This window comes from Dermacentor variabilis, chromosome 3 (genome assembly GCF_050947875.1).
Source record: "Dermacentor variabilis isolate Ectoservices chromosome 3, ASM5094787v1, whole genome shotgun sequence".
Lineage (NCBI taxonomy): Eukaryota > Metazoa > Arthropoda > Arachnida > Ixodida > Ixodidae > Dermacentor > Dermacentor variabilis.
In genome coordinates, this window is record NC_134570.1 from 88,007,128 (window position 1) to 88,028,112 (window position 20,985).

Below are 20,985 nucleotides of genomic sequence, written 5' to 3' on the forward strand. Positions count from 1 at the left end.
ACGGAATTCCGCTGCTGCTGCTGCTGCTATGTGATTTGTGATAAATCTAGATCACGGAAACGAATACGAGCCTGTAGAGTGGCGCTGCATGAATTCTAGTGTAAAGAGGGCACCCATAAAATAACTATTGCGTGGTTGCCTTGATTGTTCACCGACGCTGAAGCACGGTACACATCAGCGGCGGCAGGAACACCGTCCCCGAAATGAAACACACGCAATTCCGGTGCTCACACGTAATCGCATTTATTCATCGTCTCGGCAACAATGTGTGAGTGGGTCTTCGTCGACGGCTGGTTTCTCAAGGCTCACAGAGGGGACTCCGCAAACGACGACATTGTCAATCACCTCGCACTGCACAAACGCACACCCATAACACCCGTGCATCTCGGGTGCACTGGCAAGGTAGTGAAAAAAAAAAAAAAAGAACTACAAACAGCAACAAGTGTCATCGAAGACGCAACCATCGTCGCCTACACAGGAAGCACGAAGACAACCAGCAACGGAGGAATATATTAGAAATTCATGCCAACAGGTATCGTCGTCGTCTGGTCGAAGGCGTCACGTCACCTCCTCGGTGACGTGACGCGCTGTCGAATCTCGCTGACTTCCGTTTGTCGTCTGCGCTGCACACAGGCACCAGCGCTTGGGTCACGAGGCACAGGGGTGTCGGTGGTGTTTGAGAGAGAAGGAGAGATGTAGTCCTACAGGCAGTTCGTTAGCGCAGTCGCAGAGGGTGGAAGGCGGGGGAGGAGGTTACTGGCAATCGCGGAGATGAACGCACAAAACACAGAGGGGGGCGAGCACTCGTGCATACCATTGTTCGGGGGCGCGAGGCAGTCGCCCGTGAACACGTTGGACGCACGGCGAAGCGACGGGGAACTACACGCCCGCCCTTTCCTATGCCGGTTCAATCAACCCGTCATCGCGGGTGCGTCTGGCTTCCTCTAGCAGACGGCACGACGCCACGGCACACGACCGCGTCGCGGGGCGAACGGCAGCGTATGTTTTTCCTGCTTTTTTTTCTTCTTTTTTTTTTGAGAAATAAAAATAAAAGAAACACGTTGACGTTCGCGGTGCTCGGCTGTGAAGGAAGACGAAATCGAAGTTAGTAGCAAGTAGAAGGTGGACGACCGAATCTTTCTGGGAACCCTCTCGATACGTTTACCCGCCTCAGAGGTGAACGACGACCCGTGTTAAGTGATAGTATAGATGCCACGCGTTGCGTTTCTCTCGGGGATGTCACATGCGTGTTGCTTCCCGGGGCCCTCGCGACAGCCGCAGACCTGTAGAGGGTGGATGGGCTGCCAATATCAGCGGCACTGAGTGGCAGGCGGGGAACACATTGCTGGTCAACGGACTGCCACGGGTCGACCCAGTATACGACGGGCTCGCTGATCAAACTCATTTCTATGGCATAGTCAAAGGCACGAGCTGAACGTTTATTACGAAAACTGCGCTGTCGCGACGGTCACATTCACTGTCAGGCACGATCACCTAGCATTCGTTCCAGGAAAGAACAGACAGCGCGATTCCCTTTTGTGAACATCCAACTTTAGGGTTATCAAGGCAGTTTGGCGGTGACGTTAATTGTGCGTGATGTCACTTGGTTGTACTATTCCTCGCACAGTGGCAACCAAAAGCACGTCAGTACAGTCCAATGACGTCAGTTCTTCAGCGGGCCAGTAAGGCCATAGTTCTAACGCTCTTGTGCGCAGTCCCAGAAACGCGCGCATATTATACAATATACCAGAAACGAACGCGTTGCAAGTGATTGGTTACTAGCGTACTAAGGCAGGATTTCATACTATAGGCACGAGAGTGCCCATGTGCCGTTGCCGTACATTCCCATACAGGCACTGAGTGGCAATGAGTAAATGGCGTCAGAGCGTGTGCTCTGTTCAGGTAACGATGTGTGTATTTACAGTGATGGCTGAATTTGTTACTCGTAGGAAGCAAGAAACGTTTTTTTTTTTCCAGGTTAGACAAGATACGAGCTCAAATAATTTTTTTTTGCATTAGTTGCTGCTCGCCACGGTGTATCGAGCGGATTTACAAAAGAAAATAGTTATAACACGATTAATGCGGCAGTAACTGCCTCGACGAGAGGTTCTGTCAGCAGCGCGAACAAAACGGCAGACACAACGCATGCGCGGCCTAACACGAGCGAACACCCCTTATTCTTTTTACGTTTGGCGCAATCAAGGACTCTTATTAACGTCCTCTACATGGCATATCGAAACGCGACTCGGTTTGTTATTAATGGACATCTCTATAGGTGTAGTTGCCCCTGAAACGCTCGTTTTGGCTTTTTATAATGCGCTCAATATTCAGTGAAACGCTGTTAATTCAGGCGAAGGCCACATATAACACAGTTCTTTGTCATGTCATCATAGCCATCAGATCCATGTGTGACGTATGAACGGTGAACTGAAAGGATCTAGAAGGTGTAGATTTATAAAACTAGAGCACATCAAGGAACGGTCCGTGCAGTTTGCTTTTTGGCAAGGATTCTGCAATAGGCAAAGCTCCTCAAATCGTTGGTGCCGCAACCGAAAAAGCCTTCAAGACAGCGCACGAAAACTTGTGTTTCCTGGTACTGTAGTGTGTCCGTACTTGAAGCCGTGGACATGTGACCTAAACTTTGCTACCAGTGAGAAATTGTGGTGCGCAAGCACCACAAGTTTCTCGTGCAATATAAGGCACTTCGCATTTGAACAAAACTGCACACGAAAGCTGTTTGGCCGATAAACAAGAGACGTTCACTGTTTGAAACGAGGGATTGTGTGGTAGGTTAGTCAAGGAAAACAAAAAAATATACGCAGTTTCTCTACGAAAAAGGATCTGTTGTTTCACTCTCTTCACAATATGCATCTCTGGTGGAACTACGTGGTAATTTTACCATCTTGCGCAACCCACTACTGCAAGAAGCAGTGAAGTTCAATCTGGTTGACGCAAGATCTGACGTAGCCTTGGAGAGAGGATGACTGTAGTGTAAGGAAAAAAACCTGGAAAGGACGATTTACAAGGAACTGCGTTCAGTGCCTTGGCCAACGTAGTTCGATCGCGTCTACTTTCGGCCCGTAGTTCACACAAGGGAGTGGGCTAAACCTACGCAATGCCGCGCCTGGTCCCTATAGCTGACGGACTTGAGCCTGCTCGCTAGCTTTGACTTCCATCTGAAGGTGTTTCTAGCTTTTCTAGAAGACGGCAGTTCTCACGTCCTTCAAGTTGTTGCGCAAGGATATGTCTCTATCGCAATATCCTACGGTTGTCAATCTGCCAATGCTTTCAATCATCCATCAAGGAGCGCTGAAGCGCACTTCGTTTCGTGGAGCGCCGGGAGGGGGCGGGGAGGGGGTGCTTGTTTGACACTTTTTCGACAGCCACAAGAGCAGCGCTATGTACATGATAGGTGGCAGCTTCATCGCTCGTCTTTCTTCAAAGGGCCCAAAGGAGACCTTCGTCATTACATATGTACACCTAGATGAACTCGGAGATGACCGTCAGCCTCCCGGCAGGTCCCGCGGGCACGTGCCATTGGCTCGTGGGGCTGCCGATCCTGCGGATGGCGTTGATGCCGCCCAGCCGGGACTGCTGGAAAGGGAACCTACGAACGGCCATGAATCCGTCGTCGATGCCTTCGCAGTCGAAAACCAGCTTGTGCTTCTTGAGGCCGATCCTCTTTTTGGCCTTGCGCACGTAGTTTCTGCGGATGACGAACGACGAGCGCCCGTTCTTCATGATGGCCTCCATGACCTTCTGGCCCAGACTGTAAGGGTCGCTCGTAACCGCTGGATCCTTGACCAGGACATCCTCGGCCACGACTTGGGGTTCCTGTTCGGCGGGCGGATTGTACAGTGACATGAGGGACTCGCTCCTGGGTTGTCGCCACGGCGCACGGAATCCCTCTTCCGCCTGGTCGTCGTCGTCGCCGTCCTCCATCTTGTCGATGAGGTCGAGGTCGTTCATAGAGTACGAGGCGTTACGAGAGCCGGCGATGCTGCAGGACTCCTGGTACGGGGGCGGGTCGGCGGGCTTCTGAATGCGGCCGTAGCCGCCGCCATCCTCGGTAGAATGGTGGTGTTGGACCACGCCGTACGTGGCGTACGCGACGTCCGAGCCGGTCGAAGGCCGCATGCGCACCTCGCCGCCGCAAGGCCGGGTGTCGTGGAACTCGAAGTCGTCGTTGGCGTCCGTCGTGAACGAGCCGGCGTCATCCGAGTCGGATTCCTCCTCGGGAGCACTGAGCGTGGCACAGCTCTCTCCGGCAACGGTGGACCTGCACCGAACACAATGTGAAAATTAGTGCTTAGTGTCATATCTTATCACGAAGTAACATTGCAACTGGATGCAGTGAGTGAATAAATACTTTATTGAAAAACAAGGTATTAAGGTGGGTGACCTCGTAGTTCGGCGGCCACAAGCCCCTGGGCCCAGGCGGCTTCTCCATCTGTTTTGATGACCTTGGTCTGGAGGTCAGGGTCGAAGCTTAGCAACACGGCATCCCACTTCTTAGTATTACTTATTTCGTGATTCGTGTGACCTTCCGCTGGGCACGACCACATAATGTGGAACAGACCCGCTTTTTGCTTACAGTGGTTACCGGGGTAGAATATAGTGATATCCTACGGTGTTGGGGTATAGGTCTGGAGTCGCCTCCAAGTTGCTTGTTGTTGCTTGTTAAGCGATTTGTGTGCTGGCGGGTACACTCTCCTGGTTAACCCGTAGTGCTGAGTTATTTCCTGGTAAGTTCATGACCATGCGATCCCTCTCTGATGCTAGCATGCGCCGCCCGGGTGCTCAGTTGGCGAATCCTGCAGTGGCGGTGTGGGTGGCATCGTTTCCGGGTAGGGAGGAGCGTACTGGTGGCCAAATTATTTGGGTAGGTGTTGGGGGTTGGTTGGTGTCTAGTATGTGTTTTACGGGAGCCGTGACCCAGCCTTTCCCAAAATTGCGTAATGCTGCTGTGGAATCGCTAATATTGTAATGACAATGTGGGGAGGCTACGCCAGAATGCTAGCCGCCTCTGACGCTGTTTTAGTAATTTTGGTGTGGCTTGAACCACCAGCGCGCCTTTGACCTGAGGAGTCCACCACTGCGAGGGACATACAGTGACGTTTTATGTATTCCGCTGCGTCGACATAGACCACGTCTTTGGATGCGTAGAGTTTCTGATGTAGGGCTTTGGACCGTTCGGCCCTCCTTTCCTTGTGGAATTCGAGGTGCATGTTTTTTAGGAAGTGGATTAATTTTGATATGACGCCTCTGATCACGAGGAACGTCGACTTTAGTGCTTTGCATCGATTCGTAACTGATGTCGAGGTTCTGGAGGATGTTCTGCCTGGCGGGACTCTGAGCTAGTCTCTCGTATTGGGACATAAGGTGCTCTTCCACAAGTACCGCAAAGGTGTTGTGTAAACCTAAGGCTACAGAAATTTATCGTTGACCGTTCACACAGGTAGCCCAGGGGCCTGTTTATAGGCCCTCTGGATAATTCTCTCTATTTTCTTTTTCTCAGCTGCTTTGAGGCAGAGTTACGGGGTAATGCAGGTGATGCAGCTGAGCACGAAGGCTCGTACCAACCGTATGAGGTTGGCTTCTTTCATGCCAGAGTGGAGGCTGGCAAATGCAAAGCTTTAAAAGTGAAGTTCTCTCTGCAGACACATGTGTACAGGGGACAAATGCGTCTATTTCTAGCACCACTGATATACAACTTCTTTTCGCAGTTGAAATTCATAAGCAAGTTTGTTCAATTATCGTCTATCCAACGATCCAGTGAAACTAAACTAGGTTACACGACAGTGCACATCATTGTGTCATCGCATGGTGTTAGTCTTATGTTACACAGGAAAATGCTTAGAACAACTAGACACCAGTATAGCCAACATGTATTAGTGACAATACGAGGTTATCAAATATCGTGTTTTAACGAGGGGAGCCAAGCTTACTTTGTGCCGGTAAACGCACGAACCCTATACTAAATCACCAGTTGGAACATTTACAGCGCGATTTAGGCGCATTGACACTCACGCACAATCAATAAAACTGCCGCGCGAGCGCGTTATCGTCGCAGAAGCACGAGCCCTGTCCTCACCTGAGACTGAGCGTGTCCGACAGCGTCGCGTAGATGTGGTCCTCTTCCTGGGCCTGCTGTATCCACGCCGGCAGGTCCTGCGGCGTCAAGACGGCCGCCTGGTGGCGTCGCTCGTTCTCGTCGGATCGCGACTTCTCGGAGTCGTAGTCGACGGCCGGGATGTGGACCTTGACCGCCGAGTCGATGGAGCAGCAGCTTCCGGCGTCTTCCAGGGGCCGCTTTAGCGGAGACCCCGGACTGCCGGGTGCGTGCAGTTGCTGCTGCTGCTGCTGCAGATGCTGCTGTTGTAGGTGCTGCTGATGCTGCATCTGGACGGCGCAGCTTCGAAGGTACGCCGCCTTGTCGAGCATGCAGTCGACGTTGTAGATGCCCTGCACCAGGTAATTGGGCGGCGGCAGACCCGGAATCCGGGGCCGGTCGCTGCCCCTCGAAGAGCTGGAGCGGCCAGGACGGGTCTTGGACACGCGGCCATAGTTGGTCGACGAACGCTTGTAGTTGGTGACGATGCCGATGGGCGCCACGGGACCCAGGTGCTTGATGTAGCTCTTGGCGTCGCCGGTGTACAGCCGGTACCGGTTCTCGTCACCTGCGTCCAGTCAGAGGGAGAGCACGTGAGCGCGACTGGAGGGGAACAGAGGGAGATTTGAAATAAAGTGTATGATTCTTACTGTTGCTATACACACGTATGCATGAAAACGCCGGAGAATGGCGCACTTGAAATAAATTATGGCGCCCTTATTGAATACATTAGTCCAGTGTATAAAGTGTTCATTCATATTGGCACGTGACCCGCCGTGGTTGCTTAGTGGCTATGGTGTTGGGCTGCTAAGCACGAGGTCGCCGGATTGAAACCCGGACACGGCGGTCGCATTTCGATGGGGCCGAACTGCGAAAACGCCCGTGTACTTAGATTTAGGTGGACATTCAAGAACCCCAAGTGGTCCAAATTTCCGGAGTCGTCCACTACGGCATGCCTCATAATCAGAAAGTGTTTTTGGCACGTAAAACCCCATCATCATCATCATCATCATCATCATCATCATCAGCCTGGTTACGCCCACTGCAGGGCAAAGGCCTCTCCCATACTTCTCCAACAACCCCGGTCATGGACTAATTGTGGCCATGTTGTCCCTGCAAACTTCTTAATCTCATCCGCCCACCTAACTTTCTGCCGCCCCCTGCTACGCTTCCCTTCCCTTGGGATCCAGTCCGTAACCCTTAATGACCATCGGTTATCTTCCCTCCTCATTACATGTCCTGCCCATGCCCATTTCTTTTTCTTGATTTCAACTAAGATGTCATTAACTCGCGTTTGTTCTCTCACCCAATCTGCTCTTTTCTTATCCCTTAACGTTACACCTATCATTCTTCTTTCCATGGCTCGTTGTGTCGTCCTCAATTTGAGTAGAACCCTTTTCGTAAGCCTCCATGTTTCTGCCCCGTAGGCGAGTACTGGTAAGACACAGCTATTATATACTTTTCTCTTGAGGGATAACGGCAACCTGCTGTTCATGATTTGGGATTGCCTGCCAAACGCACTCCAGCCCATTCTTATTCTCCTGATTATTTCCGTCTCATGATCCGGATCCGCCGTCACTACCTGCCCTAAGTAGATGTATTCCCTTACGACTTCCAGTGCCTCGCTGCCTATTGTAAATTGCTGTTCTCTCCCGAGACTGTTAAGCATTACTTTAGTTTTCTGCATATTAATTTTTAGACCCACTCTTCTGCTTTGCCTCTCCAGGTCAGTGAGCATGCATTGCAATTGGTCCCCTGAGTTACTAAGCAAGGCAATATCATCAGCCAATCGCAAGTTACTAAGGTATTCTCCGTTAACTTTTATCCCCAATTCTTCCCAATCCAGGTCTCTGAATACCTCCTGTAAACACGCTGTGAATAGCATTGGAGATATCGTATCTCCCTGCCTGACGCCTTTCTTTATTGGGATTTTGTTGCTTGCTTTATGGAGGACTACGGTGGCTGTGGAGCCGCTATAGATATCTTCCAGTATTTTCACATATGGCACATCTACACCCTGATTCCGTAATGCCTCCATGACTGCTGAGGTTTCGACTGAATCAAACGCTTTCTCGTAATCAATGAAAGTTATATATAAGGGTTGGTTATATTCTGCACATTCTCTATCACTTGATTGATCGTGTGAATATGGTATATTGTTGAGTAGCCTTTACGGAATCCTGCCTGGTCCTTTGGTTGACAGAAGTCTAAGGTGTTCCTGATTCTATTTGCAATTACCTTAGTAAATACTTTGTAGGCAACGGACAGTAAGCTGATTGGTCTATAATTTTTCAAGTCTTTGGCGTCCCCTTTCTTATGGATTAGGATTATGTTAGCGTTCTTCCAAGATTCCGCTACGCTCGAGGTCATGAGGCATTGCGTATACAGGGTGGCCAGTTTCTCTAGAACAATCTGTCCACCATCCTTCAACAAATCTGCTGTTACCTGATCCTCCCCAGCTGCCTTCCCCCTTTGCATATCTCCTAAGGCTTTCTTTACTTCTTCCGGCGTTACCTTCGGGATTTCGAATTCCTCTAGACTATTTTCTCTTCCATTATCGTCGTGGGTGCCACTGGTACTGTATAAATCTCTATAGAACTCCTCAGCCACTTGAACTGTCTCATCCATATTAGTAATGATATTGCCGGCTTTGTCTCTTAACGCATACATCTGATTCTTGCCTATTCCTAGTTTCTTCTTCACTGCTTTTAGGCTTCCTCCATTCCTGAGAGCTTGTTCAATTCTATCCATATTATACTTCCTTATGTCAGCTGTCTTACGCTTGTTGATTAACTTCGGAAGTTCTGCCAGTTCTATTCTAGCTGTAGGGTTAGATGCTTTCATACATTGTCGTTTCTTGATCAGATCTTTCGTCTCCTGCGATAGTTTGCTGGTATCCTGCCTAACGGAGTTACCACCGACTTCCATTGCACAGTCCTTAACGATGCCCACAAGATTGTCGTTCATTGCTTCAACACTAAGGTCATCTTCCTGAGTTAAAGCTGAATACCTGTTCTGTAGCTTGATCTGGAATTCCTTTATTTTCCCTCTTACCGCTAACTCATTGATCGGCTTCTTATGTACCAGTTTCTTCCATTCCCTCCTCAGGTCTAGGCTAATTCGAGTTCTTACCATCCTGTGGTCACTGCAGCGCACCTTGCCGAGCACGTCCACATCTTGTATGATGCCAGGGTTAGCGCAGAGTATGAAGTCTATTTCATTTCTAGTCTCACCATTCGGGCTCCTCCACGTCCACTTTCGGCTATCCCGCTTGCGGAAGAAGGTATTCATTATCCTCATATTATTCTTTTCCGCAAACTCTACTAATAACTCTCCCCTGCTATTCCTAGTGCCTATGCCATATTCCCCCACTGCCTTGTCTCCAGCCTGCTTCTTAACCCCATAATTTAATTTTAATTTTTTTTAGTGTTGGCACGTGGCTGCTATATAACTACGTACGAGCGAAACAACTGTGAAACGCCGTCAATTCTGAGGGGGTATAACTGAAACTCTCAGTCGCATCGTGTTGGTAAATGTCAAGGGCCTTCACAGTTCTGCGAGCGAGAGAATTTATCGGCACATGGTGGCATACGTGGCGCGGAAAGAGACGCCCATGGCGGAGCAATTGCCGGCCAGGTCTGCCAGACTAATCCCGCCTGTAGTATCATCATCACCACCAGCGTCAACCCATCTACAACGAAGACGATAAGACTGCGTTTATCCATGTCCGCGCATGCTTTTACATTGCAGCTGGCGCGACTGAATCAGCATGCAGTTTCAAGGTGCCATGCAGGCCGCGTTTGGTTTGTGAGCGCGACTTTAAACGTGGCAGGTATATCAGTACCCGAAAGAGCACATGCGTTTCACGTCGACACGACGCTAAGGCCTCGCATAAAGCATTGCTTCGAACACGAAGAATGTGGTGCGACGCTGTTCGCTTTTTGCCAGTACGGTTATGATGATTTTTATGACGCCGTTTCAAGGCGTTCGAAGCCGCAGCGGCTCCCGAAGTGCGACCTGTTGCGTTTCGCCTGCGACACGTGGTTTTGCCGGCGCGACTGCGGCGGGGCGGCAGACATTTTGGCCCGATCGTCGTCGCCGCAACACTCATCGCCAGGTGTTTCCAGGCGCGACTGCGGCGATGCGACCGCCTAGGGATCATCCTCGCATTCCAGTCATTGTGCCCGAAACAGGCGATGCCAAAGCAGGGATCTCATTCCAGTTATTGGGCCCGAAACAGGCGATGCCAAAGCAGGGATCTCGTTCCAGTCATTGTGCCCGAAACAGGCGATGCCAAAGCAGGGATCTCATTCCAGTTATTGGGCCCGAAACAGGCGATGCCAAAGCAGGGATCTCGTTCCAGTCATTGTGCCCGAAACAGGCGATGCCAAAGCAGGGACCATCCTCTCATTACAGTCATTGTGTCCGACCGGCAGCGCCACGACAGGGTGCTACGAGATCGTGCTCGACATGGTGCTACGGCATCGCTACGACAGTGTGCGTCACCATTAGCCCATTGTACATTCACGTGCTCGTCTTTTGAGGGGTTCCTTCTTGCCCTCAACTGCGAGAGTATAAAAACAGCTGCCCCCGGACGCCAAAAAGGAGGGCTCCGATTTCTTCTGTTGAGTGAAGTGCTCTCCCGTCTCTCTACTTCGGTCAAACCTGACCGCCAACTCTTTGCGATGTTAAAATAAACAAGTTGTTTCGTTGTTACCAGTCGACTCATGCTTTGCCGGGACCTTCGGATGCTCCCAGTTGTACCCCAGGCCGCCAGGCCAACGCTACCCTTGGGGCTTGCGACCCAGGTACAACCACGGGCGTCAGCGCCGAGTTCCCAACAGATCGTACCAGCAGTCCGATCCAAACATCTGGTTGGCAGCGGTGAGATCGCCTCCGACTTCAAACAACTGTCTGCCTGCGGTGAGATCGCCACAACGGAGGCCAGCAGCGAAGAGATGCAGTTGACGGTATGCTGAGCAGCTCAACGACGATCCGGGAGCAGTGCAACGAGCCCTGTGTGACGACTGGTTGCCTGCAGCGGAACGACTGCGCGGAATTCCTGCCTGCGAGGTTTGGTGAGTGCGGGACTTTCTTCTTCTGAGCTTTGCCAGGCTTTTGTTAGTGTCAGAAACAGAGCTGGTAATTGTGGTTGTCGTTGCTGCCGGGTTAGTTTGCGGCAAGACAATAGTAAGCAGTAGAGAAAGCAGCATTCAGAGCAGCCATGGATTTGAAGTCGTTGCGCAAACCGAAATTGTTGGAGCTTGCAAGAGAGTTGGGTCTGGATGTCTCAGACAAACTAAGAAAACCTGAACTGCTAAAGGCTATTCTTGAGTTAGAGGCTGAGGATGACGAGCTGTCGGAATGCCTTGAGACTATTGAAGAGAGGGAGACTGCAAAAAGACAAGAGCGCGAACTTAAAGAACAAAAAGAGAAAGAAAAAGAAGAGCGTGACCATCAACACGCTTTGGAAATGAAGCGTCTCGAGATAGAGATGGAACGCGCTCGTAATGGAAGTCAGGCACACGGTGCAGGAGAACGCGTATTGTTCAAAATGACTGACCTAATGCGGCCGTTTAAGCTTGGAGAGGACATTGGTTTGTTCCTGGTTAACTTTGAGCGAACGTGCGAGAAGCAGGGGTTCTCTCGGGAAACGTGGCCACAGCGCTTGCTCACTTTGTTACCCGGCGAGGCGGCCGACGTAGTCGCTCGCTTGGATAGAGAGGAAGCAGAGGATTTCGACAAAGTAAAATCGAGTCTGCTAAAAAAGTACCGGCTGTCTGCGGAAGCGTTCCGTCGGAAGTTTCGGGAAAATGAGAAAGGCAAAAGTGAGTCATATACAGAGTTTGCGTATAGGCTTATGTCGAACATGCAGGAGTGGCTCAAAGAAGAGAAAGCGTTTGGTGACCACGATAAAGTTCTGCAGTGTTTCGGGCTAGAACAGTTTTATAGTCGGTTACCGGAGAACGTGCGATACTGGGTCTTGGATAGGCCAGACGTTTGTACGGTGGCTAGAGCCGCTGAGCTAGCCGAGGAGTTTGTGACGCGTCGAGCTCGCGGAGCTAAGGACGGTCAAAAGGGTGAATTTGGCTCGAAGTTTGAGAGGCCAAAGTTCACACCCATGAGATTAAAGGGGGACACGCGTAGTGCGGATGCGAGTGAAAGCAGTCCGACCAGACGTAAAGAGACGGCGGCAGCCAAACGCAGAAAGCGGTTCGAGATGAGGCGAGCGGGCGTTTGTTATACGTGCCAGAAGCCGGGTCACTTTTCGGCGCAGTGTCCGGAAACAACACCAAAAGTTGTGTTTTTTTCAATAGGCAGCACTGACGAGAACATGAAGCTTCTCGAGCCTTACATGCGAGACCTCCTCGTGAACGGGAAAGAGTGCCGAGTGCTTCGCGATTCCGCAGCTACGATGGATGTAGTTCACCCATCTTACGTAGAACCCCATATGTTCACGGGCGAGTGCGCATGGATCAAGCAAGCCGTGGAAGCTCATAGCGTGTGTCTGCCGGTAGCAAAAGTGCTTATTGAGGGACCTTTCGGAGCGCTTGAGACGGAGGCGGCAGTGTCATCTATGCTGCCACCCCAGTACCCGTACCTATTTTCAAACAGGTCCGATCACCTCCTGCGCGAGAAGGGGCTTTTGTTTGGTGAAGCTAGTGTTCAGGCCTTAACCAGATCGAAGGTTCGGGAGCTCGCTGCAAAGGCGGTAGTTGCGGGGCCGACGTTATCAAACAACGAAAAAGGGTCAGAGGCGCAGCAAGCTGATATTCAGAGCACGCCCGAACTGAATAAAATTGAGTCTGTAGCGTTGAAGGCGCCAGATACTGGAGAGGAAAATCCCGATTCGGGAAAGTTAGAAGAGCTATCTACTGATTTGCTCATCGCGCCTACGTCAGACGGACTTGATAGGTTGCTAAAAGTCAGCCGGTCGGCTTTGATAGCCGAGCAAAAAAAGGATGGCAGCCTGGAAAACGTGCGCTGCAATGTCAAAGAAGGTATCGCCAGGAAAACTGCGCGTTTTGTGGAAAGAGGTGGAGTCCTGTACCGAAAGTATCTAGACCGAAGAGGAATGGAGTTCGATCAGCTGGTCGTGCCTCAATGCTATCGTCAGGATCTGTTGCGCTTGTCACATGGGGGTTCGTGGTCCGGACACCTAGGAGTTAAGAAAACTAAGGACCGTCTCTTGCAAGAGTACTATTGGCCAGGGTGTTTTCGGGACGCAGACCATTTCGTGAGGACATGTGACACTTGTCAGCGGGTGGGCAAACCAGGGGACAAATCGAGGGCGCCGTTGAAATTGGTACCTATCATAACGGAGCCTTTTAGACGGCTCGTTAGTGATACAGTGGGACCTCTGCCGGTAACAGCCACGGGGTACAGACACATTTTGACTGTGATCTGCCCAGCGACAAAGTTCCCTGAAGCAGTGCCGCTTAAAGAACTCAGCTCAGTTGAGATAGTCAATGCACTACTGTCCATATTTGCGCGAGTTGGTTTTCCTGCAGAAATTCAATCAGATCAGGGCACAGTGTTTACTAGCGCTTTGACGACAACTTTTCTCGAAAGGTGTGGGGTAAAGCTGTTACACAGCTCAGTGTACCACCCACAGTCGAATTCCGTTGAGAAGCTCCACTCCGTCATGAAGCGCGTGTTGAGAGCCTTGTGTTTTGAACATCAAACTGACTGGGAGCTGTGTCTGCCTGGGGTGATGTTTGCTTTAAGGACCGCGCCGCATGCAGCTACGGGGTTTTCGCCAGCTGAACTGGTGTACGGTCGCTCGCTTCGATCTCCGCTTCGCATGCTTCGAGAATCATGGGAAGGCAGGGGCGACGACCCAGTCGTGGTGGAGTACGTGCTTAAGCTCCTCGAACGCTTAAGAAGGGCACAGGAGTTGTCAGGTGAAGCAATGGCAAAGGCCCAGCAGAGGGCCAAGGTTTATTATGATCGGACAGCCAGGGCCCGTCGTTTTGAGGTTGGCGATGAGGTCATGATATTGCGCACATCGCTAATCAACAAACTAGACGTGCAGTGGGAGGGCCCAGCACGAATTGTTCAGAAACTGTCGGACGTTAACTACGTGGTAAGTCTGCCAGGAAAGCGGAAAGCACAGCAAGTTTACCACTGTAATCTGCTCAAACCTTATAGACCAAGGGAAGCAGTGGTGTGCATGATGGTAAACGTTCCTGAAGAGCTTCCGGTCGAGCTTCCGGGACTAGGCTCAGTGACGAACAGGGAAGACACCGGTCAAGTCATTAGTGACCTTATCAGTAAAGCACCGCTGTCGCCTGAGCAGAAAACCGAACTACACCAGCTATTACGAGAGTTTCAAGGTCTGTTCTCTGAGAGGCCTGGTAGGACTTCTGTACTTACTCATGATATTGAACTTACCTCCCCAGAGCCAGTACGATCCAAGGCATATCGGGTGTCACCCCGCCAGAGCGATATTATGGAGGCTGAGGTAAAGAAAATGCTACAGCTCGGTGTTATTGAGGCAGGTGAGAGTGATTATACCTCCCCTTTGATTTTAGTTGAGGTACCGGGCAAGGAACCTCGTCCTTGCGTCGACTACCGCAGGCTTAATTCCATCACTAAGGATCAAATTTATCCGATCCCTAACATCGAGGAGCGCCTTGAGAAAGTTAGTAGCGCTCAGTTTATTTCCACCCTAGATCTTGTCAGGGGTTATTGGCAGGTTCCACTTACAGAAGAGGCTAGTAGGTATGCGGCGTTCATTTCACCAATGGGAACATTCCGTCCTAAAGTGTTGAGTTTTGGTTTGAAGAACGCGCCATACTGTTTTTCAAGCCTCATGGATAAAGTGTTACGGGGACAGCAAGAATTCGCTTTACCGTATCTAGACGACGTAGCGATATTCTCCGCATCCTGGTCTGAGCATATGGCACACTTGCGGGCAGTGCTAACCCGCCTGCGCGAAGCGGGCTTGACAGTCAAGGCTCCTAAGTGCCAGATAGCACAGGCCGAGGTTGTCTACCTCGGTCACGTGATTGGTCAGGGTCGTCGCCGCCCCTCTGAAATAAAAGTGGCCGCTGTGCGAGACTTTCCGCAACCGCGCACAAAGACCGATATTCGGTCGTTCTTAGGTGTCGCCGGCTACTATCAGAGGTACATCCCTTGGTACTCTGATATCGCGGCTCCCCTGACGGATGCTCTAAGAAAAACAGAGCCTCAAACAGTCGTCTGGGACGAGACCAAGGAAAGAGCTTTTAGCGCCCTAAAGAGTGCCCTAACAAGCCAGCCTGTGCTACGATCGCCAGACTATACCAAAGGGTTCATTGTTCAGTGCGATGCTAGTGAGCGAGGCATGGGCGTTGTACTGTGCCAACGGGAAAATGGAGAAGTAGAACACCCCGTCCTGTATGCTAGTCGTAAGCTGACCAGTCGTGAGCAGGCGTATAGCGCCACCGAGAAAGAGTGTGCGTGTCTCGTGTGGGCCGTTCAGAAATTGTCATGCTATCTAGCCGGCTCGAGGTTTATCATTGAGACGGATCACTGCCCTCTCCAATGGCTGCAGACCATCTCTCCCAAAAATGGCCGCCTCCTGCGCTGGAGCCTCGCTTTACAACAATATTCCTTTGAGGTGCGTTACAAAAAGGGGAGTCTCAACGGTAACGCCGATGGCTTAAGTCGAAGCCCCTAACGTAGGAATCAGCCTCAAAATTGTTTGTTACTGATGTTTTTCTTCCTGAGGCAGGATTTTTTTTTAACATATTGCTTTTGTTTAGTGTTTCAAAGTGATGATATGCTTTCTAGTGCAATTTTTCAATTTGTGGACGCGTTCTGAGTGATGCTAGACTACTGTAAGGAACTAGGCAGTGGTATAAAAAGGGGAAAGAGCCTGGCAGGGCTTAGTGAGGGTTGTGCCGTGCTTGCTGACTGAGCGGTTGAGTTTCAGCGTAGTTCTAACGCTTGCCGGGAACGAGAACAAAAATGTGAACTCTCCCGAAGTCACGTTGCAGTGTCCCGTGCGAACCTGAACAAGAGAACGAGGCCTTCTCTGTGCGCTGCGCTCAAGAAACGTCGAGGGACGCCCGACTTCGGTTATGAGCATCATCGAGCGACATCCCTCCGGACAGCGGATGCAGTCCCCTGTCCATCGGGATCTCCTTCCCCCGGCGGGGCGGTCTGTTGCGTTTCGCCTGCGACACGTGGTTTTGCCGGCGCGACTGCGGCGGGGCGGCAGACATTTTGGCCCGATCGTCGTCGCCGCAACACTCATCGCCAGGTGTTTCCAGGCGCGACTGCGGCGATGCGACCGCCTAGGGATCATCCTCGCATTCCAGTCATTGTGCCCGAAACAGGCGATGCCAAAGCAGGGATCTCATTCCAGTTATTGGGCCCGAAACAGGCGATGCCAAAGCAGGGATCTCGTTCCAGTCATTGTGCCCGAAACAGGCGATGCCAAAGCAGGGATCTCATTCCAGTTATTGGGCCCGAAACAGGCGATGCCAAAGCAGGGATCTCGTTCCAGTCATTGTGCCCGAAACAGGCGATGCCAAAGCAGGGACCATCCTCTCATTACAGTCATTGTGTCCGACCGGCAGCGCCACGACAGGGTGCTACGAGATCGTGCTCGACATGGTGCTACGGCATCGCTACGACAGTGTGCGTCACCATTAGCCCATTGTACATTCACGTGCTCGTCTTTTGAGGGGTTCCTTCTTGCCCTCAACTGCGAGAGTATAAAAACAGCTGCCCCCGGACGCCAAAAAGGAGGGCTCCGATTTCTTCTGTTGAGTGAAGTGCTCTCCCGTCTCTCTACTTCGGTCAAACCTGACCGCCAACTCTTTGCGATGTTAAAATAAACAAGTTGTTTCGTTGTTACCAGTCGACTCATGCTTTGCCGGGACCTTCGGATGCTCCCAGTTGTACCCCAGGCCGCCAGGCCAACGCTACCCTTGGGGCTTGCGACCCAGGTACAACCACGGGCGTCAGCGCCGAGTTCCCAACAGATCGTACCAGCGGGTCGGATCAAAACAGACCCCAAGAACATTGGGCCACACGCCCTAGCTGTTATCGGGAAGGCTACAAAGACCGTTATACATCAGAGGAGTTGCAACATGCTGTCCAAAGCGACTGGTTCGGCCAGTACGCTCACCAACAAGAGAGTACACTCGTGTCCAGCACATAATGCCAAAAGTAATTGCTAACTGATTACGTCCGGACGCACGGCCTGTGGCAGTTCGCTCGAATTTGCATTTTTACTCTGCGTTGCGCAACTGGATACTGAGAGGACGAGTGAATTTGTTTCTAATGAGCGACACTTGTCTCGAGTCTCCAATTAGCGAACATTAAACGCAGCGCACAAAATGGCCGGGGCAGGCTGCCAGCCACTTTAATTGGCACGTGCATGAAGCGCTGTCTGAATTCATGCACGGCTGCTGTGGAGCGCCACACCCTTGGTAACTGCTACGCACCGTGGTCGGCGGCATTAGCCACTGGTCGATGTAAGATAAGAAAACTTCCAACGGGTCGGCGGACTAGCATGTGAGTCACTAAGAGGAAAACAAAAGTAAGAAACGAAAGGACAGCGGAAATAGCAAATTAGTTACGTTAAGTCGTTCTGTGTTGTTAGTGGAGATCACGAAGGTGATGGCAGGCTATAGATGCACTTGAAACCAGTGATAATACTTGCGTAACGCTCGTCATTTGCATTAAGGAGCGCAGGCCGTTGTCATTGTTTAATTAACGGTACCGGTGACTACCGTATACCACTTTTTCTCCCCGTGCATGGGCAAGATTTCAAATACGCGGTGAATGCCCTTAATATGTCAGATTTAGAAAGATTTTAGACTTAGACCTTGTGGAGATGTTATAAGGTACTACGCCTTAATTCCTATTAATTTCTTTGTCTACCCAAATATAAGAACGGGCATAGACGTAATGCCGACAACAGTTCATTGATTGTCAAAGCCGTACAACTCCACAGGTGCCGTGTTGCCTGTGGACTTGGGAGAAGTTATAGAACTTGTCAATAGACATTCCGTAGAATTTACTGGATTAACGCGTTTCGAATTTTAAACGACCGCCAATAATAGATACTGTTTGTGAAGAGTATAGTAGGCCATGAATCGTTCGCACGCCCCTCGGTGCATTATTGTGTATACCCTGGCCAGTTCACAAAAATTTAAAGAGTGGTCAATAATATTAGCATGTCACATGCTTTCTCCTACTTTTAACCATGCGAGGTACACTTGAGTAAAACTTTGTACATATATATGGTCTCACACGTCCACAACATCTCAAATGCCGCGCGCTTCTTTGCGCAGAGTAACGCTTCATTTTTGTTGAACGTGCATGCAACCACGCATAACACTTCAAAGAAAAAACGCTTAGCGCACACGCACAATTATCCGTACGAAAAGGGTAGGAGCTGAAAGATTAAACTCAAAGAAACGAAAAGCAACAGCAAGAAAATTGTCTACGAATCACCCATAAGAAAGCGATATCCTATCCCCCACGAGAGCATGCATCGCCGCTTGACTATCAATAATGAGAATCATTACAATCAATAATAAAGTGTAACGTGCTAGAATTAAAGGAGCAAGTGTGCCCAGTAAAAGACCACCCGCACAGGCTTGTACAGCTAAATATAAGCTTCGGAATAAGCCATACTAGTTTATCCAGCAACCCTCACATTGCGTCTCGTAATGAAAGTTGAAGATAGCAAAATATGAATTACCCATGGATTATATCAGACAAACAAGAAAGCGCCCATTCAACCGCAAAGGACGCAGATACACTTGCACAAAGCTGGAGAAAAAGAATCTTCGCAAAGCCTAGGCAATGTGGCAATGAATGCCTCATTTTTTTTTCTTCCTTCTAGCAACAGAAACCGTGTCTCCTCAGTCACTGATATGTTGCCTACTACGGGAGGAAGTATTGCTATATAGAACGATACTCGAGCACGTTAAGATATCAATCAGGTTGCACGCTCGGTAAGGAGCAGCGTATAATCCCGGTTTCCATTTTCGGCACCACACTGCAATGCACTGGGCATTGATGGCGCCACGAAGTCGACGGCTTCCTTGTAATCTCGGCGGCTCCGTTTCTACCACGTGCCACATTAGGGTCGTTCAGGATTATTATGCGGAACTTTGCGATGGATGATGGCCCAACGTTCCTATAAGCGAACCACTAGACCTGCCGTCAGCGGCGATATATAGCACCATGGAGGAAGCGAACCGCCCGTACAATCTTGCGCACCGGTATTACTCCCGTTCGACACGAGCACGTCCTTCCCGTTAATGGGCACGATCGAACGTCGTTAGTCGAGCACCGCTCTACTCGCTGCCCTGCATACTATCGCCCGCACGTGTACTTTTCGTTATAACAGCGGTAAAACATGAACCAAACGCTACAGAGTTCCCTATACGAAAATTACTGGAGGGAACCCTGATGATGAAATCATTTAGCTGCCATGGTAGCCGTGGGAACGATATACCCACGTAGTACATGGATTTCTGTATAATCTTTTCGTTTGTGGCTTCAGACGTGCTTGTGGCTTTATTTATGAGACTTTCTAAATTAAGAAAAAAAGAAACATTTTTTTTTTCTTTTTAAACGCACCATGGAGATAACATTCTGCGCAGATAGACATGATCGTTGCGAACGGATGCATTAATAACGCAATATCTTGGATCAAGTTACAAAGCTGGTTGGAGCTATGTCAGAACGAGCTTTAGGCAAATCCGCATCCCCCCCCTTTTTTTTTTTTTTTTGTCGTCCTGTCTTAACTGTCATATACCTGCAGCCCCCGTATAGTACACTACAGCGCCAGCTGTTCTCTCTATAGCTGCGCAATTGTCAATTCCTGCTCCTCAGCTCCGACCCGAAAATGCAGATCACCGCCGTTGCACGAGCCTATGAAGTCGCCGTGGCCCAATGGTTGACGGCCTCCCATGTAGCAGCGAGGCCACCACGAAAAACCCGAGACAAACTAAAGTATTTCCGCCCCCCACCTCCTCCTTCTCCTCACTCTAGCGATTTTTTGTTGGCAGCTTGCAATACCATGGCCATCTCGGAGGCTGCGGCCTAACTCCCGTTGTTCACAAGCTCGAACCACTGTGGCCGGAAGCGAACGCGCCGCGGACTCTTTAGCACAACTGTATGTACGGTCGTCGTGAAACGACAGCGGTGGTTTTCGGCAGCTCAAGGTGCCGATGCGATCAGAGTAGGCGCCCCGTGATCGGTGCAATTTCCTTCCTCAGTCACGGACTGCACACGACGTGCTGCATATATCCAGTATACCCGACGGCGATCACGCAGCGATCCGGCTGACTCGCCGGCCTGTCGATAGGGAAGGACACACGCGCGAGTGTGGCATACAGGCAATATATGTGCAGGCCATATGTGTAATTCAGTTCGTGCTTAGCGCGCCCGTCGCGGTCATTATTCCACGTGCATGCAGAAGAGAAAAACGTATATCCGTGCATGAGGCGAGTTCGGTATAACCTTATACTGGCATCCTCGCAGCCACCATTCTGGAGCACTGTGCGAGCACTGCGAAGATATCCGCTTTTCTACAACTTACATATATTCAGGGAGCGCTGTGGAAGCCGCTACTATACGATGATTCCCACAATAATATATGAGCTTACGATTATGAGATGCATTTAACGTCCCGGAGCTGCACTGTGGTTTATGATAGACGTTGCAGCGAACAGTTCCATTTTAATTTGAGCCAGCTGGGGTTCTTTAACGCGGACACAAAGAAACGTTCGCTAGCACTTTCGCATTGCACTGCCACCTAAATACGGCCACCACGGCCAAGGGTCGAACCCGTGACCTGGCGCTCAACAGAGCAACACCATAGGTGCTGAGCCTCGGCAGCAGGTAGGTATCAACAA

At 50.5% G+C, this 20,985-nt stretch overlaps 1 protein-coding gene across 1 annotated transcript in view; it reads right to left on the reverse strand.

Moving 5' to 3' along the window:
• Positions 1-224: 224 nt before the first annotated feature.
• LOC142576009 (uncharacterized) overlaps positions 225-20,985 on the reverse strand; it is a 156,800-nt gene continuing 136,039 nt past the window's right edge. The window contains exons 3-4 of the mRNA XM_075685883.1: positions 6,095-6,680; positions 225-4,279 (exon numbers count right to left, since the gene is read on the reverse strand). Of these exons, the coding sequence (XP_075541998.1) occupies positions 3,481-4,279; positions 6,095-6,680 (1,385 nt within the window). The 3' untranslated portion in view covers positions 225-3,480. The remainder of the gene's footprint in view (positions 4,280-6,094; positions 6,681-20,985) is intronic.